Source organism: Puntigrus tetrazona, chromosome 19, assembly GCF_018831695.1.
Source record: "Puntigrus tetrazona isolate hp1 chromosome 19, ASM1883169v1, whole genome shotgun sequence".
NCBI classification, from domain to species: Eukaryota; Metazoa; Chordata; class Actinopteri; order Cypriniformes; family Cyprinidae; genus Puntigrus; species Puntigrus tetrazona.
Window position 1 is genome coordinate 18,496,193 of NC_056717.1, and position 25,075 is coordinate 18,521,267.

The 25,075-nt window shown below is 37.6% G+C and overlaps 4 protein-coding genes across 4 annotated transcripts; 2 read left to right on the forward strand and 2 right to left on the reverse strand.

The window, feature by feature from the left end:
• Positions 1 to 1,751: 1,751 nt before the first annotated feature.
• On the forward strand, positions 1,752 to 9,967 carry cdcp1b (CUB domain containing protein 1b). The gene is made up of 9 exons (XM_043217764.1): positions 1,752 to 2,205; positions 4,554 to 4,769; positions 4,848 to 5,204; positions 5,298 to 5,657; positions 5,766 to 5,963; positions 6,347 to 6,727; positions 7,417 to 7,773; positions 7,893 to 7,980; positions 8,561 to 9,967. Exons 1-9 carry the CDS (start codon positions 2,142 to 2,144, stop codon positions 9,108 to 9,110), a joined length of 2,571 nt encoding a protein of 856 aa, XP_043073699.1. The 5' UTR covers positions 1,752 to 2,141; the 3' UTR covers positions 9,111 to 9,967.
• A 535-nt stretch (positions 9,968 to 10,502) lies between these two features.
• Positions 10,503 to 15,313, reverse strand: clec3bb (C-type lectin domain family 3, member Bb). Its single transcript, XM_043217766.1, has 3 exons — positions 13,328 to 15,313; positions 12,818 to 12,907; positions 10,503 to 11,635 (listed from the first exon to the last, which is right to left on the reverse strand). The coding sequence occupies exons 1-3, from the start codon at positions 13,437 to 13,439 to the stop codon at positions 11,244 to 11,246; spliced, it is 594 nt and encodes a 197-aa protein (XP_043073701.1). The 5' UTR covers positions 13,440 to 15,313; the 3' UTR covers positions 10,503 to 11,243.
• A 144-nt stretch (positions 15,314 to 15,457) lies between these two features.
• exosc7 (exosome component 7) lies at positions 15,458 to 18,486 on the reverse strand. The gene is made up of 8 exons (XM_043217765.1): positions 18,382 to 18,486; positions 18,071 to 18,172; positions 17,888 to 17,982; positions 16,942 to 17,107; positions 16,762 to 16,832; positions 16,480 to 16,603; positions 16,050 to 16,205; positions 15,458 to 15,621 (listed from the first exon to the last, which is right to left on the reverse strand). The coding sequence occupies exons 1-8, from the start codon at positions 18,436 to 18,438 to the stop codon at positions 15,517 to 15,519; spliced, it is 876 nt and encodes a 291-aa protein (XP_043073700.1). The 5' UTR covers positions 18,439 to 18,486; the 3' UTR covers positions 15,458 to 15,516.
• Positions 18,487 to 18,597: 111 nt separating this feature from the next.
• On the forward strand, positions 18,598 to 23,218 carry hgh1 (HGH1 homolog (S. cerevisiae)). Its single transcript, XM_043217038.1, has 7 exons — positions 18,598 to 18,644; positions 19,328 to 19,923; positions 20,478 to 20,578; positions 20,788 to 20,886; positions 21,577 to 21,668; positions 21,947 to 22,069; positions 22,943 to 23,218. The coding sequence occupies exons 2-7, from the start codon at positions 19,382 to 19,384 to the stop codon at positions 23,117 to 23,119; spliced, it is 1,134 nt and encodes a 377-aa protein (XP_043072973.1). The 5' UTR covers positions 18,598 to 18,644; positions 19,328 to 19,381; the 3' UTR covers positions 23,120 to 23,218.
• Positions 23,219 to 25,075: the final 1,857 nt, after the last annotated feature.

Consider the following 25,075-nt stretch of genomic DNA (forward strand, 5'->3'; position numbering starts at 1 on the left):
AGAGACGGTAAAGTGTCCCTAATGTCCAGTTCCTGCAGACAGACCCTGTCTCCAGCTGTAAGTGGAGAACATACTGTGAATTCTCCAGTGTGTGAGAGTGTATTTATATTTGTTAAAGCGTATGTGTGTGTGCATGTGTGAGAGAAGAGACACTGTGAAGGCCATTGATGGATATGTATATATATCATATCACATATCACTAACAGCTGGGTATCATGAACCTGCTGAGATATTATACACTGGACTGATGACATCAGTCTAGTTCAAATGAGTTACTGCAGTAACTGCAAGTACAATAAAAAAATAAAATTTTATATATATATGTATATATATATGTATATATGTATATATATATATATATATATATATATATATATATATATATATATATATATATATATATATATATATATATATTTTATTTATTATTATTTTTTTATTTTAATTTTTTTTTTTAACTACATTAGCATTGAGTTTTGAAAGATTTTTTTAGAAACAGCTCTTTCCTATATGGCATCAAAATCTGTAACCACAGGGCTCAGATGTGAGACAATAGCACATTAATGGGACGATTTTCAATGATCAATCATAGATGACGCACTTTGCATTAAATAAATGCATCTCAGTAATCCATTTCCTGCAGTCACATAGTTTTAATGGTATGTAAATGGATGTATGGTGAGATCAGAAAGGGGCGAACAAAATCAGAGATATAACGAAAGTGTTGTATGTTTTGATACCTGTCGGATGGGTTGTGTAATCTAGTTATCTGTTCGTGTTTGGTGACTTTTGCCTTATTAAAGCGCTGTGTATGCCTCCGGGCCGTTGGCATTGAAATGACTGGAATGCTGTTGTCTGCAGGCATGTGCGGACCCATTGCTTGAAAGCACAATTGTAAGTGAGAAAAAATTTGCATAACTAAAATAACATTCATTTTACACATATTACACGAGAGAGGCCTTTTTACATAGTATAATGCAATTCGTCATTCAATCATTCAGCGTCGATAAATATTATAATAGTTCCACATTATGATCTTTTAAGGGAAAAACACGTTTTTAAATATAAAAACAAAACAAAACTAAAGGGAGTATGTTTGTGTGTGTTAGTGTGTGTGTGCACCTGGTATTTATCACGTTACAGGGACCAAATGTCCCCTCAAGGATAGGAATACCAGGAAATGTTGACCTTGTGGGGACCAGGTTGCTGTAGGACGTAAAGCATACAGTATGAATGTGTGTGTGTGTGTGTGTGTGTGTGTGTGTGCGCGTGCGTGTGTGTGTGTGTAGCACTTTAGCACTTTCTCATTATTTTGTTTTCTGCATTTTCTCTCTGGTTTCAGTCAGGCCAGAAAATCCTACAGGTTTTTGTTGACCGAGTGCTGCCTGCTGAACGCTGGTTTTGTCTATGGTGCAAAAAAAAAAAGGCTTTAACAGATCGTGAATTCATTTTTTTATATCTTTCAGAATTTTTTAAAAATCTTTCTTTTCTATGGGCACGTGTGTGAGACAAAATCGGGCCATAGCAACTGAGACAAAACTGCATTAAATAAAATAACATTCATTGCACACATTTTCTTTGAGACACTTACACAATATAATAATTCCAATAATTAAACATCATTTAAAGACTGATTGAATAACGTCAACGAAAAAGGATTGGCTCATGAATATTAATTAATTCTGTTGACGTTCTCTAGAGAATCCTCCAATAGAGGGCTGCCCGTCTAATAAATATTTCGCCACCCCTCATGCAGGCAGGGGCTGAATCAAATCTTGACTGAGGAAAACTAAACTCAAGTTATTTTATCTCGTAGACGTGAGCTATCGCAGAAGTTAAATCGGGTCTAATCTATTATTTTCTGATGCGCGCGTGAATTTACGATTTGATCTCCCGATTGAGTTCTCTTCGGTAAATGTAGGTTAAACCGTTTTTTTGAATAATGCAATCGCATTTTTCCAGCTGTTGGATCGCGAACGCAAGTTTGGACAGGTAGCGTGCGCGCGCAGACGCCCTTCTCCGAGCACAACAGGTATCAGAATCAGGAAGTCAGACAAACTCAATCCACCATGCATTAAATCAAACAAAAACACACTCGCATATATCACTTTGGAGAGTTCAGGAGCCTCCGACGGAGAAATATGGGCTCGTGCGTTGTTCCAGCGTTCGTTGGATTGATTTTACTGCAGTTTCACGAAATCTCAGGTGAGTCTACCAAGAGCCCAGACACGTTTTCACCGTCCTTGCCACTGTCATTTTTCGTTTAAGGTTTAATATTCCGAGCATCTGAAATGCAGCTTATGAAATACGTAGATATGTTTGACATTTAAAAGCTTAAAAGGTGATTTAAGTGTAATGATTTGACCGTTTAAGCTGGGTTTTGTTAGTGTGCGTTTTAATGGAGACATTTAATTTACTTGAACCAGGTAAATGCATGATTGGTGTCGATAACAAATAGTTTTCATTAATGCACACAAAATGACTGATATCTGCTGTTCTTCCCAGCAGATCTGAGTCTGGCCTCCTTCGTGGCCTAGTATAAAAATGAGCTCTTGTCATTTGCATTTATGACAGATGCTGTGAAAAATAACTTGTTAATTATTGACCAACAATCTGTTACTGTACAAATGGAGGGTGGATTGCTGTAACATGCTCTTGGGCAGGGAGGGAAAAGCGTGGGACTTTCACTGTTCTCTCTACAGTGAAATGGATGTCTGAAAATGTCAAGTGTTCGCTTTTCTATTGACGTTTTAGCATTGGGGACAATGGACTTTCATTTTCATGGCTTAGAACGTGACCTTCAAAGTGCTGCTGATGCATTGAATGAGTAAAAAGAGCTAAAAGTGTGTGAAAATATATAGGTGAGAATTGTAATTGCCTAGTTTAATAAAAGGTTAACAGATTTTAGCCACAGGTGCCTTAAAATGTACATCAAAACAAGCTCAAATGAGGGATTTCCATTGTATATCTTCCACATGTAGCTGTTTAACTGTTATATTAAACAAATAATTTGGTTAAAGTTACTACTTTACTAATTTGCTTACAATTTGCTCAGTCTCAGGCCAGTGCGAGATGTAATTGTTTTTTCTTCATTGGATCAGATTTGGAGAAGTCACTTGCTCAAAAGTGAATCCTCTGCAGTGAATGGGTGCCGTCAGACTGAGAGTCCAAGCAGCTGATAAGCCCATCAATTAAATGTATTGGGAAATAAAAAAGCTGCGTGTTTGTACGAAACAAATCTATCATGAAGACGTTTTTAAACTGGCCGAAATACAAGTTCTCGATCCATAGTATCTCGACGGACCTTTTCACAGCAGAAAATGTTATGGACCTCTCACAAACAAGAAACCTTCTCTGCTTTAGAAAACATTGACTGATGGACTGGATTGATGGATTTAGTTTAACTAGAGGCTGGAGAGGTGTGTGTTGTTGCCACAAACATGAGTAAATGTCTGCGGATGTTGTAGTCATCTATATGGAGTAATGTTAGACGGTGTGGATGTTTCTCTTCTGCATAGTTGCTTCTACCTTGTTAAAAGTCAGATTTGTGCAATAGAAATCGTGCCTAAACTTGTAAACATCTTTGGATCAAGTGAGGTACAAGATCTTGATGCGTTTGACCAGCGTTTGAGCAAAGTAGACTTTACTCGCCAGCATCTAAGCCTAATTTCTAACAGGCAGTATATGACACACATGGACATTCTGTCAAGCCTTCTGCAACGTCAGCATTTCTCAGAGTTATTATGGGCAAGGTATTTTTTTTTTTTTTTCATCTTAATTAGGGAGGATCCCAGAATGCCTGACATGTGTATTTTCAAGTTGTGTTCGTTCATGGGCTCTTCCTGTTCAAACGTTTACCTTGTGTGAATCAGTTCTTTGTGTGTTTTTTTTTTTTTCTGTTTGCTTTCATGTGGGTTACAACTCTCTGCTTTATTCAAGCTGTTCGTTTTTACATGGCTCTGTATTGGTCGTTTTGTAGGCAACTCTGTGTCCAAAAAAACTGTCTAATGCTTGATTAGATTTTTATTTTATTATTATGGCATTTTTCGAATAGTATAAGTACAAATAAAGGCCTGTTCACAAGAAGCAAAAATAATATAAAACCAATAAACAAAAAGTGTACTCTGTATATTTATTATCTGTGTATATATAAATACATACACATACAGTATATATTTTCTAAATATTTATATGTATATACATTGATATATTCTATTTTATATGATATATAAATATTTAATATAAACTAAATCTTTCTTAAAATATACATCCTTGTATTTGTATATAGACAATAAATATACACATACAAGGAGTTTTATTTTGGATGCGATTTGTCATTTGACAATGCAATTTAATACATTTTAATAACACTTATTGTTATTAATTGAATCATTTATACTGAATTTATTCTAACTACTTTATAGTAGTGTAATACGTATACGTCACACACACACACATTTCTAAATACATAAATTCTACATATAAAATAATCAATTTTCAATACATTACTGTGTATCCCACTAATTCCCAGCTAATATTTCTTTGTTTTGCAGAATGTCATAAAATAGAGGTGACCCCTGACTTTGGCACCAGTGTAATCTTCAGCAAGAAGGCAGGAAAGGATCTGGACTGCACCGTGTGTAAGGATGAAGATCCATCTCCGACCTGTAACTCCAACCTCAGACTTACTGAAGCTCAGCCCACCACCGTGATTTTCAACTGCTCTCAGCCGGGTGACGTCTTTAATGTGGAGATCAACCAAGACATCGGTGAGTAACAACATGAATTCTGAATTATCCATTTGCTACAAAAAAAAAACCTTCCAACTCACTGAAATCTCTTTACAGATTGCTCAACAACAGACTGCAGCATCATTGTCGTGCATCCGGGTTCGACCCGATTCCTGGAGTTCACCAGAACCTTTACCTGGGATCTGAAGGTTCAGTCAGGCAAGGTGTTCCAGCTGGAATTCCCATCTCCAGGAATGAGACAGATCAACCCTTCAGAGTCCTGTCCAGACAAACACACTTACACCATCACTACATACCAGCGCGCAGGACCGGCCAACATCGGCTCGTTCTGTCGGGACGGTACCATCGGCCGTATCCAGGTCTTGTATAAAGGTCGAGTGACTCTTGATGTTCCCAAAGGTACAGACCTGAACCCATCTGACTTCAAAGTATCCATGGGACCAGCTGCAACAGGTTAGAAGTAGTGATTTGAAACAATAATATTTTCCATTAGTGTTTAGCTTCTTATTGCAATCATTTTTATTCCTTGTTTTTTTGCATCTCTAGGAGTAGTTGAGATGGATGTCAATCTGCCCAGAGGACCGTTTTCTGTTGATTTCTTTACTCCAAACTACGCCACAGGCTACTACGATGAACAAAAAATGAAGTGGAACTTTGCTGTTAAGCCTATGCACAGCTTTACCGTTCGCTTTCAACGTTACGTTGCACCAAAATGCCAAAAGAAAACTGTTACGTGTGATTATGCACTGGGAGACAAGACTTCATTCACAGAGGCTCCAACAGGCGCTCAGCCGGCTAATAAACAGGGAGATTTCAGCCTGACTCTGACCAACTGTGATGCAAAGAAAGTGGATCCTGGGCTTTCCTTGCACTTCAATGTGGAGGTGTTCAGGAGCGGGACTCCATGTAAGTAAAAAATGAGCCTATAGCTTTTTAGGATCAATTTGGTGCTTTTGAAAATTTCATGCTTCTAAGTTGCTGATAAATAACATGCAGTTCATCTGTTCTGTTCAGATCTTTGCACTGTGGATCTACGGAATGAGGAGGGACTGAGTTTGCAAATAGAAAATAAAAACCCAGAGTCCTACTGTGAAATGAGCTTGAACTCTGTGACGCAGGAGAAAATAGTAGTTCCTGCGGGCACCAAAGCCGACCTGTCCTTCCTCGACTGCCCCATGCAGGATCTGAAGCTGACAGCCACCAGAATCATCGGTAACTAACTAACTAGCTAGCTAGTTTTTATATATCACATTGTTAAAGAACCTATTTAAACACAATTTAAAGGAAAATCATGAGATCTTGAAAAAAAAATACTGAAAAAATAGATCTGGCTTAAAGTCATCAGAATAGTAAATGACAGACATCAAAAACCACTGATGTCAAATGTTTTATTTTCGTGATCTCCTTGCTATGTTTCTGAGCCTTCATCTTGTTAGGATCCTTACAACGACATAAGGGAGAGTAATTAATGACAGAATTTTCATTTTTGGGTAAACCATCCCTTTAAATCGCAAACTTGACAGATTGATTTTTAGATTCATTCACCACATTTATTGATTTATTCATCTTCTTCCCTTTCCTCAATACATCTATAGACTGTCCCAGTGCGTCTGCCCGTGATGTGACCAGGACATCCCTCACCATTCCCGCTCTGGACCCTAATCTTCCCGTTCCTCTCCATCAGTTCACCTGGCTGCTCCGTTTGCAGGATCAAAGCAGCGTGGATCTTATGTCTCCAAAGGGAAGCAACCTTCAACAGTCTCTGTCAGACAAGCAGTGTAAAGAAAGAGTCTCGCTGCTGATCTCTGAGGCCGAGGGCTCCAACATCGGCCAGTTTTGCTCCGCAGCTGAAGGCACTATCCAGAAAATTCAAATCAAAGGAAACGTTTCCATCACCGTAACTCCTAATAACATAAAAGACCTAAGCCAGGAAAAAGGACCTGTCTTAACATTCGGCATTAGTCCAGAGATCACGGGTAAGTGCACTACTGGTCAAAAGTTTGGAATAATTCTGATGTCTCTTGTATGGGGTATGGGGCAGTCATGGCCTAATGGATACGGAGTCAGACCTGTAGCCTGAAGGTCACAGGTTTAGGTCCCAGGTCCATTGGGGATCGTAGGTGGGGGGGAGTGAATAACCAGAGCTCTCTCCACCTTCAATACCATGACTGAGGTGAGACCCTTGAGCAAGGTCGCCACAGCATTGGCTGCTCTGGGTGTGTGTTCACGGTGTGCGTTTGTGTTTGCTGAATGTGTGCACTTTGGATGGGTCACCATACCTGGGCACAAATCAATTCACTTTCAATTTCAAGCCTGCATTTATTAGATTAAAAATGCAGTAAAAATAGTCAAATATTTTTACACTTTAAAACAATGGTTTTCTGTTTGAATATGCTTTAAAATATAATTTATTCCTATGATGAAAACTGAATTTTCAGCAGCATTACTCCAGTCTTCAGTGTCACACAATTCTTCAGAAATAATTTCTGATGCTAATTTGGTGCTCAAGAAGCACTTATCAATGTAGAAAACACTTGTCCTTGTCAAAAGCCATTTTTACATTTTTCAATATGCTTTTGATGACATGATGAAAAAATTTTAAGTTAAAAATTAACAATAGTTTTACCCAGACTTTTATAGCAGTGTTTTTCTGTTTTCTTCACAGAAAATGTAATCTACACTATATCTCCACCCATTTCGGGACCCATGTACCTTGCGACACCGAACTGGCCCGATGGCATGAGCCCCTCCTCATCTGCAGCATGGGTCGTCTACGTTCCCGAAGAGTACAAGGCCGAGCTGCTGTTCTCCAACGTCAGCAAGCCCAAATGTGACTCGGGCCACACGGAGATCTCGATTGGACCGCTGGACTCTCAGGGCCAAACGCAGTCCTGGAGAGAAGATCAGAGCTTCACCGACCCCATCATCCAGCAGCAGAGCTTCTACCTGAACATGTCCAACTGTGAGCCCATGAGCGACCGCTTCTCTGTGCTCTCTAAGATCAGTCTGCAGAAGGAAACCAGTGAGCAATTACTTTCGTTTCAGATTTTGTCTTTATTCGTTCATCACAGTCTGCATTGTTATTATTACTAGGATGGTAAGGAAATATAATCACTCCCATTGTTTTTCTTCACTGTACAGAGAAGTTCCTGGGCATTATCTTGGCTGTAGTTGGAGTGCTGCTGCTTTTGGTAATCACTGCACTTGTAGTCGTGTGCATCATGCGAAAGTGAGTGTGAATTTTTTTTATTTTTTTTGGAAATGGGTTTATATTCCAACTAAAATTAATAAGTTTAGTTTTACCATTTTTGAATCCATTCAGCTGATCTCCGGGTCTGGCGATAGCACTTTTAGCATAGCTTAGTATAGATCATTGAATCCAATAAGATTGAAGAAACTACCAAAGATATTCAATATTGCTCCTTTTTAAAACTTGACTCTTCTGTAGTTACATCATGTACTAAGACCTAAGTTTTTTTTCCCCATTTAATTTTGTGCAAATAGACGTAAGTGTTCTGTTCTACACGTGTGTATTAAAAACGTTATTTATATATACTACACACTGCAATAATAGTAAAAAAAAAATAATAATAAAAAAATAGGGTAATATGCTGTTCTGAACAAAGCTGAATTACATTTTGCTATTGCTTGTTGATATGTTATATATAATTTTACAGATATTCAGATGTTTTCAACGGGCAAAGATAACTCGAGTTATTATATGTGTTGCCTAGAACTTAGTTTAGTCCTGATTGTGTGATTTTTAGGATGATTAACTATAATTATCTAACTACTTTCTTCTCTTTTAGAAGGAAAAACAAACCCAACACCAACAGGTCGTCCATCTATATGCCCAGAGGGAAACCTTTCCTCCCGGGAAACGCCAGCTTCCCAAAATCCAGAGCAGAAAATGAGTCCCACGTCTATGCCTCTATAGATGACCCCTCCATGTACGGACACCTTGCGGACAAGAACCAACCTGCAGAGGTTGACAACGGAGCCTGGAGCAACGGACATCAGGTGGATGCGTACCGTCCGTTCATGGGCCCCACGGACTCCATCCCGGCAGCTACGGATTCATCCGCTGAGTATTCACAAGACAGAAGAGAAGATGATGCTTTTCAGCCTTTCCTAAACCCTCCCAACACCTTTAACCTGCCGAGGCCTCGCACACCGCTCATATCGCAAGGAAGTTTAGGATTTGAAGATCGCAGGATGATGGATAACGCCCTGAACACTTTCAAGAGTGTCGGGGATATAAATCCCATCCGTCTGTCTGCTGATGAGTCTAGATTACAACCGCAAATAGAGTCAGACTCTGATTCTTATCTTGAGCCAGAATATGAGGAGGCCATGTGAGGATGAGGATATGATTCATCTCCTGCTCGCCAAAAACTCAAGATTTTATTGGGAGAGCAAAAAAGCCATTGGCTGCAAGCCTGTGCATGTGCGCATACAAAGACAATGTTTTTAGGTAAAGCTTTGAACTGATGGAAGAACGCCACACTCTCTTTCGCCGCCCTAGTGGTCATGTGTATCTTGCATGTACATTTTATTAAAGGAACACTCCACTTTTTTTGGAGATAGGCTCATTCTCCAACTCCCCCAGAGATGAGTTTTACCATTTTTGAGTCTATTCAGCTGATCTCTGGATCTGCCGCTAACACTTTTAGCATAGCTTAGCATAGATCATTGAATCCAATTAGACCAGTAGCATGTGTTCAAAATTTACCAAAGAGCTTCAAACTTTATACCTAAAACACTTTTCCTTTCCCGTCGGTCTTAGTACACAATATAGCAAGTCAAGTTTCAAATAGGAAAAACACAAACTCTTTGGTCATTTTTGAACACAATGCTATTGGTCTAATTGGATTAAATTATCTATGCTAAGCTATGCTAAAAGTGTTATTGCCAGACCCGGAAATCAGCTGTATGGATTCAAAAACGGTAAAACTTAACTTTGGGGAAGTTGGGGAATGAGTCTATTTCCATAAAAAATTGTGTTCTATAAAAATTTGGTTTTAAATGTTCTTATATGTACAGAATTGACGCTCTTGTCAGAGCTGTTTGAGAGACTTTCTATACTGGATATTTTTTGGTATATAATTTTTGTTTTGTTTTAGTTAGTCCCTAGGCTAAAGGTTTCATGTGTGTTTGTTATTCAATTCTGTATGTTTACTTTGTGCATTCCTAAAATAAATTCTCAGGTATTTTAACAGATGTTCTATTTTGTTCAGGAATGTATTATGAATGAAGATAATTACACACGGTTTTCACATTTTCTACAGAAAAATCAGCAGAACTCTCTGAAATAGACATCAAAATGCATTTAATATTTTGCATGGATGCACACTAATAAATTATTTTTTATTACTGTCATGCTCAATAACCAATAAATGGCTAATACTAAAGTTAATATTTTGTCCTAAACGACAACAAAGCTATAAATCATTCGCTACGGGCTAGAAAACAAAGCTAAGCATTATAGCACTATATAAATGCTTTATGAAAAAAGGATATTTGAGACTACATTTGACTGCATGTATACCTTTAAGTGTTTGATAGATAATAGCAGAGACATCTAAATGTATATGAGAAGGATCAATAATTTTTCTTATCAACCAATATCTCATATTCTTAGACAAAATATGATTAAAAATATATGCTGGCAAATGAAAGCCAAATTAGTGCAAATATTTAATGAATATATGATGAGCGTTTTAATTCTGCGGAAATCCCAGAATACAGGTATATTTTTGATGCACTTTATTAAGATAAAAATATATATTCAGGTTATATCAGGCTAGACATTTAGTTTGTTAGAAAATAAACAAGTAACAAAGCTAGCAATCTGAAATAATCATCGTTTGACTGGATTTTTATCAGGTGACTGGACTCGAAATTCATCAGGATTCAGGAATCTTAAATTAATATTTTTCTAAAAATGAAAAACTGCTGAAAATGTACTCACCCTCAAGTCATGGTGAAAAGTTGTCTTGTCTGACTCAGAATAAAACAAATATGTTTGTTTTTAATTGTGAACGGGATTAATTTTTGACTGGAGGATGTATTAAATATGATGTATTTTAGCCAGAAGCAAAGGGCTTGAAAGTAAATGTATTTCTTTCATACAAATAAACAGTTTTTCCTTTCACAATGCTTTAATTGATGGACTGGAGCCCAGCGTGGATTACTTGTGGATTATTGTAATGTCTGGATGGCCCGAGGGTCAGTAAACGTTCATTTTTGCCTGAATTTCTTCTTTAATGAGTTTGTTTATTTTGCGTTTTTGGCTAGCTCTTAATGGGGCCTGTTCAAAAATGCCTTTTATCACAGCGTTGTTTGATTATAGATCTAACATTTTTATGGACTGAAATGACAACCTTTGTCCTCCGCGAAAGAAACGTCTACAATTACAAAGCAAACACAATGCAGGCAGGACCGTGCAACGGAAAGGACAGACGGATAAGCAAACCGGGCCGCCGAGTGAACTCAGACGATGTTGAACTCGCAGACGGAAGCTCTCTCCTCGCGACAGTTCTCGTCCAGCCACTTCCCGCCGGAAGCGCCGGAGAGTACGGCGCAGTTTTCTGCGCTGCTGCCGTCGGGCTGCGGGAGTTTCCAGTTCTTGTAGCGGATGTTCGAGCCGGCCTGGTCCCTCCAAACGCCCTCCGTCTGCATGTCGTTGACGCCCAGCCAGATATCAGCGTCGGGGGCGATGCTCCGGCGCACGTAATCGTAGAGTTGCGCGTTTTCGTCAGAAGACAGAGGAGAGCTGAGGATGCCTCCCTTGGCGATGCAGTCTTCATTGGCCGCGTGGTAGCGCTTCTTCTCGGTGTCCACCAGAAAACACTTACCGGGGATCTTCGTGCCTTTCAGACAGACTAAAAACAAAGACACAAGGTTCTGCATTCTTGTATTCTTTAGATGCCTAACACAATGTACAAAAACGTGTTTAAAATAAAAAAAGTGTAATGTAGGCTATTGTAAGCGGTGTTATTTTAGTATTATTTATTTATAGATATAGTTTAAATTTGATTAATTATATTAATATTTTTTAACTTGTTTTTATTTTTACATTTCCCCATTTCATGACTAAAAACTAACTCAAAAAAAACATTTTATTGTAAATTGTATTTTTACATTTTATTTTATTATGTTTATTTTAATTTCACTTAATGTTTTATGATTTTATTTTGTACGGTTTAGCACATTTTTTATTTCATTTTGTTTCCGTTTTAGTATTAGTTATTTTAGTACAAGTTAAACTAAATGATTTTAAATTAATTTTAAAATACAATTGTTAAAATACAATTTTAAATGTCTTTTTTTTATATTAAGTTCATTTTATATTAAACAATAAAAATGTTTTAATGGCTTTAATTTTGATTTTAGTGATAAAACTAAATTGTAAGTCAAACCATTTTGCATTAGAATTACTTAGAATTAATGAGCTCATTAACATATTCCTGGACATATTTGCATATTAACACTTACTTGCTCAGCCCTGCTATAAGACAAGCGCAGATGCACAATCAGCCAATCACAACAGAGATCATTTACATATATTCTATAATACAGATGACAAACTTTTTAATAGTATGAACAATAATTACAAACTTAATCATGATTGATTTAACACAATTATATATAAAATAATACAAAAGTGAGGAACTGAAGAAGTGATGAGTGATGTTCGGCCTTTGTTTGAAAAGTCTACATTCATAATATTAAATATGTAAAGTCTTATAAAATATAAGGCACATTTATCTTAAGATATCCTCATACATCAAACACTGGGCGACATCTGACTCGATGTTCTCCAGGGAAAACACAAGCTGTAAAAATCATCAAAAGTGACACGTGGAAACCATGTGTCTTACGTAAGTGTAAAAACTCTAATCCAAACAGCACGCAGTCTGCAGTACATTTAGTTTTTTTGAGCTCTGGGGCCAGACAGAAGTCAAATAGGCCAGTTTAGAAATGCTGTCTAGAATGCTGCACTGATGCATGTCTTTGCACAGATGACTTTAAGGTGTGACGGGGAGCCTCTGTGAAGTTCTCACCGGTCTGCAGGGCCTGCTGCTCCTTTAGAAGATTCAGTTCCATCACAATGTCGTTGATCTGCTGTTGCAGGTCCTCCAAAGCAGCGCTGGCTCGAGTATCTGAGTCTTATAGATAAAGAGATCTTGGGATGAATTAAAGAAAAATTGAAAACAATTAAAGAAAAATGTCACCCTAAAATTAAGCATGAAGAAAAATCAAGAGTACAATAACCATAAATAAATATTTATTAAATAACATTTCTTTAATATATTAATTTAAAATTTATAATGCGTTTTATTGCATTCTAATATATTTAAGGCAATTTAATTAAATTTACTTTTTTTAAAAATAATATGTACAAGCATCATAAAAAAAATGATATTAAGTTGTATTAAACTGACTCAAACTGAAAATTGTATGTTAAGATTATGGACACACCCAAATGCATCACTGCTTGATAAACTTTTGACTTTTCTTCAAACAGCAACTTTTAATAAAATATGCTTGCAGTGAATGCTCCGCAAACGAACATTCTTGTCTCACCTTTCTTAGCGGGCTTCTTTTTGGGGCGTTCTGCTGGTGTGAGGAGTGTGCGAGGAGCAGCAGGACGCCCAGCAGGAGACAGCCGTCTCGGAGTCTCATGGTGAAGTCTGGAGAATGAGGACAGATCTCTGCTTCTCAGCTCTGCTCGCAGAGGAAAACTGCTGTAATAAGAACCTGCTGCTTTGGGTCTTCATCCTAAGCAGAGAGGAGGAGTGACGTTCCTCATGCACCTCACACACACACACACACACACACACACACACACTGGCCTCAGCAATCCTCATGCTTAAAACTCATGACTAGAAGTGTTACATAAAATACAGACCAATAAAATAAACTTTGAATATTATCTCCTCCACACTAAAATTCAAGTATCATATTATTGTAACAAACACAATAAAGCCACAATATTATATACTAAACAAAAATCTGTATATAAAGTTAACTTCACTAAAAAGGTAATTTTTATAAGCAAGTTGTCAAATTTTTAACAGGAGAGTTTATAAAACATTATCTGTTGCTCAAAATAGATTTTTGTTACCTTCAAAATTGTCACAAAAATATTTAGAGTTTTATAGTTATTTTTCCTTTTATAATTTAGCTAAATTATGTGGAAATTGACTTGTTTTAAATGTGGGGTATCATTTCATTAGACAAAAAAAATAATAATTGTGTGGGTGTGTATATAGTCAGTTTTTAAGTGTGACAGCTAGCCCCAGTTTCTCAACTAAAAAAAACCTGACAACAATTATATCATGGAAGTAGAATGAAACCAAAACTTCAGTGACCAGCATTCTTCAAAATGTTATTTTTTGGGTGGACTATCCTTTTAAGAAGCTTTATAAGTTAGGTTAGAAACCTTTAGAATGAACTGTCTCAATCCTGAAGTCCTGGAGCGTTTAAGGTTTCCTCAGGACACATTTGCCGTCATGCATTCTTCTTGTGTATGATATTGTTATCTATGCAGTGATAGCTGCTGTTTATTTTGGATTCAGCGTGCCACAGGAAGAAGCAAAGCTATTATGGGATGGAATATATCCAGGCTCCCGGCAGCTGGATCTTTTTCAGACGACACGTGGCAGACGAAACGTCCTGCTGGACACTGGTCAGGGCTCAAACACCATCCCAGGAAAAAACGACAACTTCAGCACCTGTGAACTTACACAAGCCCATGAGTATTCTACACGTCTATCCACGTTACTTCACCTAATATTCATAATCGAATCATATATGCTTTATAGGACAAATAAAACGATCGACTTTTTTAAAGAAACACTGGAAAATTTGCAGAGAAACTGACTCACCCTCAGGCTATTCAAGACGTTGATGGGTTTGTTCGTTCACCGTAACAGATTTGGAGAAATTTAATATCACATCGCTTGTTCTTTGATGGATCCTCTGCAGTGAATGGGTGCCGTCAGAATGAGTGTCCAAACAGATGACAGAAATACCACAGTAATCCACAAGACCCTAGTAAAGTGTAAAGCTGTGTGTTTCTAAAAAAATAAATTAACTCCAAAATGCATTGAATCAGGATATTAATATTAATAGATTCCATATATAAGCACAATTGCCCATGTAGGTAGATTTCGATGCGAGATGACAACGGAGAGCAGACTTTTACTACAGAGAAAGGAATGTTATGGATTATGGACTGTTTTAGCTGAAATCAACCACTTTAGCAAATGCCTTAATGGATTTATTTAAAAAAAACATTGCTTTATGTAAAAATGTTCAATGTTTTTATCAGCTGCTCCGACTCTCATTCTAACGGCACCCATTCACTTCAGATCATCCATTGATGAGTAAGTAATGTAATGCAACATTTCTCCAAATCAGTTCAGATAAAAACAATAAAAAAACTATTCCTTCAAGTATACTGGGTGTCGAGTTCTACTTATCTATTCAATTTAGCCATAAAAAAAAAAAAAAACCTATGCGCTTAAATTGCCCTCAACCTGTATATAGGAAAACATTGATTTGATAGAAGAACCATTTGAAATTCAGTTATGTGTTAAAGCAGTGTGAGTTCAGCTGGAAAAATAAAAACAAAACCAGCAATGTTATATAACCTCACATTAGACGGGAAGTTTTTAAGCAGGACATGACAAACGTCATAGAAAATTTTGCTCATTTATTGGAAAAACAAAACAAAAAAAAGGTACAAAACAGGAAGCTATCCGAGGAATCCCACTTTCTGCCGTTTCTTGCCAAGACTTTCTTCTTTCTGCAGCAGCTCCATGAGAGGAGCATGAAGAGCCTTCCCCACACGTTTCCCAGCCTACAACACCGACACACCATACAGACGCATGAGGGGAAAACCAGGCTCAGATTGCCTGCTCCGATATATAAATCAACAAGCTCAATGAAAGAAAAAAAAAGTGTAAACAAATATAGCAAAGATCAAGCCAAGTCAAGTATGTTATGTTAACAAATATGATATATCAGTCTTTTGAGGAATTTGTCCAAATCATTATTGTATTGTATTGGATGTTTAAAACTCAAAGCTTTGATCATAAAACCAATCACAAAATTACATCTTACTAAAATATGTTAATGGGGGAAATAGAATTACAACCAATATTTATATGCATTTTATCATACAGACTAAGTCTGTTATGCTGTTCTTTTTGTGAACACACACACACATATTATATTTCAGGCTAATAATCAAGAACATTTAAAAAAAAATAAAAATAAAAATCTGACCTCTGTCATCTCAAAGATACTTTCTGGGTCCAAACTTCCTCCTCCCATTTTCCTGACACATGTGACCATGCCTCTGTGTGTGACTGAAATCAAGAGACTGGCCACGGAGCAGGCCTTTTCCTGTAGCGTGGCGTCCACTACGTGTCTGTGACCAATCTGAAACACAGGCACATACACACAATATGTAAAAAGCTAGAGAAATACAGAACAGGAGAGAAGTGCACTGTGGGTATCGTTTATGTTACGGTAACGTTTTAATTCCATATTGGCAACAACGGCTACATTCATGCCATGGCAAAATCAGCAGTGCCATTTCAACACATAATTTACAATATAACAACATTTTGTAAGTACAACAAAAAATTATATAGAATCTTTTAATGTAAACTTAGAAATTCAAACATGTGGGAGAGAACCCAGGCTCCTATACCTTGCAGAGGGTTACGACACAAGGCACATTTTCCACGTTAAGCCGCATGCAGTCGTAAGGGTCATCCGACAGCTCGATCTCCTTCACTCCCTCCTCATCCTCAGATACGTGCACTTTGGGAATTCTGTTTTGAAAAAAAAAAAAAAGAAGGAGATGCGGGCAAGTTCCTCAGTTTATTTGGCGAACATTGGCGTTATTTGGCAGTTTATCTGACATTAATCCTAGCTGAAGTATTAAAATAGCTATAACGGTTTTAATGGAAAACCAAATGCAATTACTCACCGCGTATTAAAGAGAGCAGCTTTTATCGCGATGGATATGGCATCAAACAGGTTTCCATCACACTGCAGCAGCTGCGTGCAGAATTAGGCGTTGATAAATCAACAGCACACAGATATCACGATATTACCTAGTAGCGAGTCCTAATATTTAATTGTTGATTCGTTCACGCTCGTCACTCACCAACACGTCCACGTACAGCACCCAGCAGTTCTCTCCTGGACAGATGCAGAGCGAACGCAGGTCCACGCTGTGTCTGTTGTTGAACACTTTATAGAGCGTGTTACTAAGCTCCACCCCCAGCTCCTCCCCTCCACGCCCCTCAAACTCCGGCGTGGCGTTTGCCGAGCTACAAAAGCAACAGAATGTCAAATGTTTCATTTAATATCATGGAGCAAATGTATGCGACAATAGGATGCATATCATGAACATATCAACATATATAGATATTCAGTACACTGAAGCACATGCATGGACTAAAATCAATTCCATACCGTAATATTAATTAAATATCGCAGCATATTATGCACAAATTTTTTTCATTTAAATGGTAAAGTTCTTAGCATAATTAAATATCATCAAAAAGGCTCCATTAAATACCATATATCTATAAATATATTCGCCATAGAAATCTTAGTAATAGAAATTAATGTTTTAGGCCTGGAATCGGTGTTGCTATTGTTAATTATTTACAAAATTAAGCACTAAAATGACTAGAACTGAAATAAAAAAAAAAATAACTAGTTAAACCGAAATACACAGCGGTGGACAAAAGCATTAGAACGCTAGTATTTTCACCAGCTAAAAAAAAAGTCAGTTCTTTTGCTGTAGCGTGTCAGCAGGAGATATGAATTTACATTTTAACATTCGATTTGCCATTAATTGTAATAATCCAGTGAGATTTTTGTCTGACAACAGCCAGCGCTCCAGAGATCTGCTCTCATTATCATCCAATCTGTCTGGAATCACATGAAGAAACCGAGAAACTAAACCGCATGTATAGTGCTTAAATGATGCTTTTTGAAAGCGACAGCACACAGTCATGCTGTTGATCATTTAACACAGCCGAAATAATGAGACCTTGGTGTCTGCTTTGCAGCTACAATTTTGATGATTTTTAAACACACACCAGTCCACGAAGAACTCCAGATAGCCTTCATCCGGCACCATGGGTTTGGGTTTACCAATCTCTGCTTTTACTCCTACGAGAACATCTGTAAGACCCTGTCAAAAACATCACACGACAAAATGATTCATAAACTATATAGTAACAGATATTACAACGCATGCTATTATCCCAGAGACGGCTTACAAGACTGATTTTAGCAGATCCATCGGTGTTTGACACCACGTCTGTCTCGATCTCCATGTGTCTGTAGTCTTCACATCCTCGCCCGTCCAGTCTCAGGTCATCCTGTCGAACAGCGTTCATAATTTAACCCTCATGTTACGGCGTCTCAGTAAAGTATCAGGTTAAGGTGATAACATATCATTGGTGGACAAGGGGTTTCTTAACGTTAACGTGACAACAAGCAGAAGAACGTTTCTGAGGTCATCAGACACGTTTCATTTTAATCAGACGGTTTAGTAAAACTAAGTGGTCAAACGTGCGACTTTACTTACTCGAACGCCGTGTACGATATAAACCTTCTCCGCTTCGCTTACTTGAACTGCTGCCATGTTTGAAACACACGCAGTGCGCTGTGCGTCATCACAAAGCGCGAGAAGAAAACGGCTGAGGCGCTAATCGCCCAATCATACGCCATTACGTAAAAAGGAGGACGGGCAGATTTTCGTAACTTGCAATCTGATTGGATAAGCGACATGTCAATTCCTGCAGCAGGAACTACAGTCAACGCACATGTGTTCTGTATGTCGCGAATGTGGTAGGTGTATTCTATTTCAACAAATGCAAAAAGTTAAAGGAAACGAAATTATCTCATAATTTAGCTTTATACTACATTTTAAACGTGTACACATTGTAGATGGCTGATCGGGGACGATTTTTGGTTGTATGTAGTTGAATACTGTAAACACAATGTTCAGTTGTTATGATTGTAATTTTGAAATATTGTAATGCATAAACCGTACCATCATAATAAATGTTGACCCTTTACAAAAAACTGTACTCTGTTGCCATGATACAGTGATGGTAATAGCATGGCACTTTGAGAAAAATGATCATCTTGTACGACTAACACCGATCGGAAAATTTAAAAGGCATCTACAGTTTATTTTTATAACGATTATATTTGTCTAAATATTACTTGGAAATTATATTATTAAATTATACGTTTTTTAGTTTTATCATTATAGCACTGAACTGCAAAATGTATTATTTTCCTTATTTGAATGTATTGTTTTTTTTATCTGTTTATTTTGATCCACATTTTATGTTATATAATTTAATTTAATCAAATTCTCTTCTTTTTTAACTATTCATTATACTACTACGTATGATAGTGCCTTGCTGTTAATGTATCCAGTTTGTGTTTATTTGTATTGTTTTTAATTTTTAGGTTATTATCAAGCTAGTGTAAACTTAGACTGTTTGTGATTTCTTTTGCAGTTGGAATAAAAGGAAAAACACAAGAATCAGAGTCTGTCCACAGACCTAGCCACAATGCTTAGTGATGGCGAAGCTAAAGAACTGCTCTCATTTCTCACTCTGGAGACGAGAGCTGATGTCAAAGGGCAGGCCACGGGATACATCCTGGGCCTCACAGGAAACCGGGATGGGTGCCGGTACCTACAGTCCAAGCCAGACTTTCTTAAAGCCTTGGTGACTCTAACTCGTGATCCCTCCATTGCCATTGTAAAGGACTGTTATCATGCCCTGATTAACCTCTCGGCGGACGAGACTCTTCACCAGCCTTTGGTCAAAGAGACGGACTTACTGGTTATACTGTTCCAGAACCTCCTGGACTCGGAGTATATGTTTGCAGACCGGATCTGTACTATCCTCAGTAACCTGAGCCGACACGAGCGGACGTGCAGAGATGTGTTCAGTGCTCTGCAGGAGCAGAAGATCGGACTGGACAAAGTGGTGGAGATCTTCTGCACAGAGGGGTTCAATAAGAAAGCCTCACTTCATTATCTGGGACCCCTGCTATCCAACCTCACACAGCTGCCCGAGGCACGACACTTCATTCTGGACAAGGACAGGTAAACTAATAATATTACAGTACTGAATGATTACATACAAAATAACTCTGTACTAGTACATATCATAGTATTATTTCCAGATCCATGGTATGCGTAAAAACATATTTTCACAGTGTCACCACGATGCATGTCCAGAAACATGGTATATTGGTAGGGCATAAACAAAATATGGTTACGCGATTAACTATAACTTTGTAGCTTTGTTACTACGTCAACTAAAAAAAAAAAAATTCTATCACCACAGTTACCATAAATTACCATGGTGCATATCCAAAAACATGATATGAGCAAAGAAAGCCTATTATATTAGCATAGTACATTTCCCAAAAATATGACATTATCACAAATGTACAAATAAAAAATATATATATTACACTAATATATATCTAAAAAACATATTATGTTGGTATTAAAAATACGATATTAACGTGGCAGGCGTTTAAAAAATGGTATCGTTACGGTTTTGACAAAAAACATATTTGATACATTTCCAAATGCACAGTAATACAGTAATACTAGACAATATGACAGATTGTTTTTGTGCGTTTCTACAGGTGTGTGATTCAGAGGCTCCTGCCGTACGCACAGTACGAGGAATCCACCACCAGACGAGGAGGGGTGGTGGGAACGCTCAGAAATTGCTGCTTTGACTACAGTAAGAGTCCTGTATCTTTAAATTATGTCTTAACACTTGTAACCGTCTTAGTAATCTACGACGACATCATCTGCCAAACAAATAAATGTCAATGTGACTTGATTGCTGCAGGTTTCGTAATTGAAAGGAAAGCCAATGCAAAAAATATTCCAAGACAAATGAATAAAAATGTATTTAGTTTCCTTGAAATATGCCTTTCGTCCATACAGGTCATCACGAGTGGTTGCTCAGCGATGCGGTGGATATTTTACCATACCTTTTATTACCATTGGCTGGACCAGAGGAGCTCTCAGAGGAAGAGAATGAAGGTGATGCTTTTTACATCATTTGGATGTTTATGCCATTCAGGAGGCTGTTTCATAAAACGTTTCATTTTTTAGATTTTTGTTTGTAGCGTATAAAGAATTATGTTTCTTTCGTGTGTCCAGTAGGTGGCGCTGTATACTTATTTTGATTACACACAGGTTGAACGTTAATTGTATTTCCCAAAGCACGTGTAAGGAAAATGGAATGAACAAAGTGGAAATACCACCATTGCAGCAGGAAGCTGTGAAGTTGCTAAGCGAGAATCTTTGTTCAAAGTTTGCGGTTACATAAAAGCTGTTCGAAGAGTTTATATTTTCCACTTGTGCATAATGCCTTTCTGACCAAAATAGGAGAGAATACATTAGTTAGTAAGTGACCTTATAAGACCTTTCTGAAAGCCTTTCAAGGTCTGTATAAACGTACTTCAATCTAATTTAATAAGGGTATGTTTGAACTGTATAATGGGCAAGCATGATTTAGGATTATACTAAAGGTCTGAGATTTGAAGAATCTCTAAACCCAGCATATTAAGAGACATACTCTTTTTATTGTAAGTAATAGGATAGTGACAGAAAGCAACACTTTTCCTTCTTAAAATGTTTTAAATCGGTGGTGTTTGATTATCCTGCTACTATTTTAATAGCACAACAGTTACATACTTTACATTGAATTGTTTTTATTTGCATTTACAGGTTTGCCTGTGGACTTGCAGTACCTGCCAGAGGACAAAAAGAGAGAAGATGATCCTGATATCCGCAAGATGCTCTTAGAAACCCTGATGCTTGTAAGAACAGCATCTCAAAGCTTTCATTCATTTTATCTATCATTTGCCTGCATTAATGTAAATGACCTCCACAACCATTCAAATGTTAGAGAGAACATCATTTATTTGATGTAAATATTTAGTAACAGTATAAATGTCACTACTGTCACTTTTGATCTATTTAATGGGTCTTTGCTTAATAAAAGCATTAATTTCTTTCAAAACAGTTTTGGAAAGGTTTTCTTCCTTTATGTATGGCTATTCTTTAATTAGTTTCTTAATGGCCTGTTCATATTCAGCTTACAGCTACTAAAGTGGGCCGACAGACTATGAAGAACAAGAACGTGTATCCCATCATGAGAGAGTTTCACAAATGGGAGAAGGATCCACATGCGATTTCAGCCTGTGAGAAACTCGTCCAGGTATGAAAACTTTTGCATGTATCATTAATGGATAAAGCAATCTCAGAAAGCATCGCAATGAGCTTATTGAAATAATATGAATTCAAGATGGCAGACAAGTTGATGTTATTAGACTAATTCATCCAATGTTTGTGGGCACAGTTTTTGCTTAGTGTATGACATTATTGGCTCATTAGGTTCTTGTTCATATCAACGCAGGTCCGTCCGATAACATGATTGCGTCTCCATTGCATCACTTTTGCAAGATCCTCACATGCAACGCTTTCTGTAGATGTGGATTGTTGTGCTTTGGAAGACCCCAGACAGTAGGCAGATCGGTTCCAGTTCTCCAAAACCAGGATTTATGAGTTTGGTCGAAAAAAGCAAGAGACACTAATTTGGTGGAAAAAGCCTGTTCCTTGCACCGTGGCAGGCGTATATTTGGGTACGGCCCCATGGAAAAGATGTCATAGGGTCTCCTATTAAAGCATGATATTCTCCATAACGTCTGGGAGATCCCTTTTGAACTCCAGGCCAGAAGCAGTGGTTCGGCTATTTGCCTCAACCCAACCATTTTAATTAGCGTCAATAAAACAGCTAATATGCCAAGCGCAGAACGAGGCTAATATTTATCCAGGATTAATGGCCGCTTTTTCATAATGCAGCAGTTTTTAACTAACATGACTTTAACAGCTATCAAGTTACTGAAGTTTTTCCATGTTGTCGGGTTCCCGAAATTGCTACTTGTGAATGACAGTAAAAGTGAAGTGCTGTCTGGCATCTCATTAGCTCCCGTCCTGCGTCATTACCACTTTTCTCTCGATATGCGACTCTGACGGAACGTATTGAGGTCCATTAGGGTTTCATGTGCAATTTTGTGTGTCTTTGATTAAGGTTTTGATTGGAGACGAGCCGGAGGCGGGATTGGAGAATCTGATGGAGGTGGAGATTCCCAAAGACGTGGAGGAAAAACTGAAGGAACTGGACACCAAAGAGCAGGAACAAATGGAAAAGGACATACAAGAATCTGAGAAGAAGCTAAATGAATCCCCAGAGGGCCTGGAGAGATAAACAGACATCAAAGCCAATAAACAAAACTTTACTTCCATAAATAAAGACTTTGCTGAGTTGAATGTCCAGGATAATTGAATAAAAAGATTTGGAAACGAATACCTGACGATTATTATGGGTAGAAAATGTTTGATTCTAAATGCACCTGGTTATGGAAGCGGACAGTTTAGACTGGTTTATATATTTGACTAGCTGGTGGACACCCGGTAGACCATCTTGGGTATGAGACCATCTTGGGTATGAGACCATGTGGCATGATCATATCATACAAACTTAAAGTGGTTTGTTGCTGGTCCAAACTTGTCATCCACCTAATCGATACGAACCAGCTCCAAAACGAAATAAAAAACCCACCCTACACTAACTCTAGCTAGATTTTCCCGATTAAAGCCTTTGAATGCCCTTAGTTTTATCCATAAGCTCATAAAACACTCCTATGTCAATAAAGGGATTTTCATACCCCATTATTAAACATAGTCTATGAAATGACCGTGAGGCGATTTATAATCACATTATATTCAGCTAAAAACCTATACGAGCTCTACAGGCTTAATATTAGACTAGAACTTTAACTGGTGATCTGTCAAGTTCATGCAAATGGCTGTAATAACTGCAGAGGAAGTTTAGGACGTTTGTTCAAAGCTGTAGTTTGCTGCCCCCGTGTGGATATTTGACAGTTTTTAAAAACCTAGCTTCTAACGTTATGTCTAGAAAAGTCTTCCGTCGTGAGTCAAGACTCTGTGAAAGTTTAACACACGTTTTTGTAAAGATTTTATACAGGTAAAATGAAGAAAAGTGCCCAGCCAATACAAACATGTACACACCTCGAGTACACAAGTCATATTTGTACGATAAGTCAATAAAGCGTTACTTTAACGTTACTTTACCGTTAACGGCAACGCTATTTTTGTTGCCTAGGAACGTTCTGTCACGTCAGGGAATTAGATATTGTAGCTGCAGGATGGTAATACATTAATTCAATAAAACAACATTATGTAAAAGGTTATAGTTAATACAATTCATAGTTGTTGTTCTGGTGGATCAATAAAACGTTACATCCGTTCTAAATCGCGGTATGACGAAAAAAAACGATATCGTTGTAACGCGTGCATTTTTGATGCAGAAGGATAGATTTTCCTTTGCAAGTTAGCCTAATTGATGCATTTGCCTAATGTGATTATATTTCTTAATGAAAATTAGTCTATAATTACAAGGGGGGAAAACTGGATCGTATGATGATACATAGCTATAAGAATATGACCGAAAAGAGTTTAATTTTCGAGTGTTATTGAAAGTCATTTATCTGTAAACTCATGGGTGCCCAAGGTAATATTAATCCATCTGACAGGCTGGTGAGTTTTAAAGTGGGGATCCAGGTTTGATGAGGCGCTCTGCTGAGAGCTGTGTAGGTTGGCGGTACTGAGGCGAGATGTTGAGCAGGTGGTAAGAGAATTAACCAGGAAGCCCAGAGAAAGCAGATGGATGTACGCCACTGAAAACAGATTCTACAGCAGGCCAGCGCAAACCAGGAAGAATAACAAATTACCTAAAATCAGTCAAAATAACACTAGTGCTTAAATAAATGTCCACTGGGGTTATCATCACATCGCTGCGGTCCACGTTTTGAGATGTCTCTTTCCAACTTCCACAGAAGAGGTCACATTTTACATCGTCAAACCACAGAAATATGAAATAGAAAAGCAATATGAGGTCAAATCATGTTTTAGACCAGAATAAAATAGCTAAAAGCCTGAAAGTTGTTATCATGGTCCATAAATGGTCTGTGAGACCCACAGCAGATATTAAAGTATGTAATACCACATTAAAGCTAGTTTTTAAGAAGTTCACCAAACTTGTAGCTACTATAATAATTTATTGCACATGAAACATTCAATGTTTTTTAACCAGTTCAGTAAGCTTGTAGTCACTATAGTAAAACTTCATTCAAGCTTTTTT

Coding starts and splice junctions, on each gene's coding strand:
- cdcp1b (XM_043217764.1), top strand. CDS start 2,142: ATGGGCTCGTGCGTTGTTCCAGCGTTCGTTGGATTGATTTTACTGCAG. Junction 2,206..4,553: donor GCAGTTTCACGAAATCTCAG/GTGAGTCTACCA, acceptor TTTGTTTTGCAG/AATGTCATAAAATAGAGGTG. Junction 4,770..4,847: donor GGAGATCAACCAAGACATCG/GTGAGTAACAAC, acceptor ATCTCTTTACAG/ATTGCTCAACAACAGACTGC.
- clec3bb (XM_043217766.1), bottom strand. CDS start 13,439: ATGAGACTCCGAGACGGCTGTCTCCTGCTGGGCGTCCTGCTGCTCCTC. Junction 12,908..13,327: donor AAGAAAGGTGAGACAAGAAT/GTTCGTTTGCGG, acceptor CAGATACTCGAG/CCAGCGCTGCTTTGGAGGAC. Junction 11,636..12,817: donor GCAGCAGGCCCTGCAGACCG/GTGAGAACTTCA, acceptor CTTTGTTTTTAG/TCTGTCTGAAAGGCACGAAG.
- exosc7 (XM_043217765.1), bottom strand. CDS start 18,438: ATGGCAGCAGTTCAAGTAAGCGAAGCGGAGAAGGTTTATATCGTACAC. Junction 17,108..17,887: donor CTGGAGTTCTTCGTGGACTG/GTGTGTGTTTAA, acceptor TTGCTTTTGTAG/CTCGGCAAACGCCACGCCGG. Junction 16,833..16,941: donor TGCTGTACGTGGACGTGTTG/GTGAGTGACGAG, acceptor TTCTGCACGCAG/CTGCTGCAGTGTGATGGAAA.
- hgh1 (XM_043217038.1), top strand. CDS start 19,382: ATGCTTAGTGATGGCGAAGCTAAAGAACTGCTCTCATTTCTCACTCTG. Junction 19,924..20,477: donor TTCATTCTGGACAAGGACAG/GTAAACTAATAA, acceptor GCGTTTCTACAG/GTGTGTGATTCAGAGGCTCC. Junction 20,887..21,576: donor CTCAGAGGAAGAGAATGAAG/GTGATGCTTTTT, acceptor TTGCATTTACAG/GTTTGCCTGTGGACTTGCAG.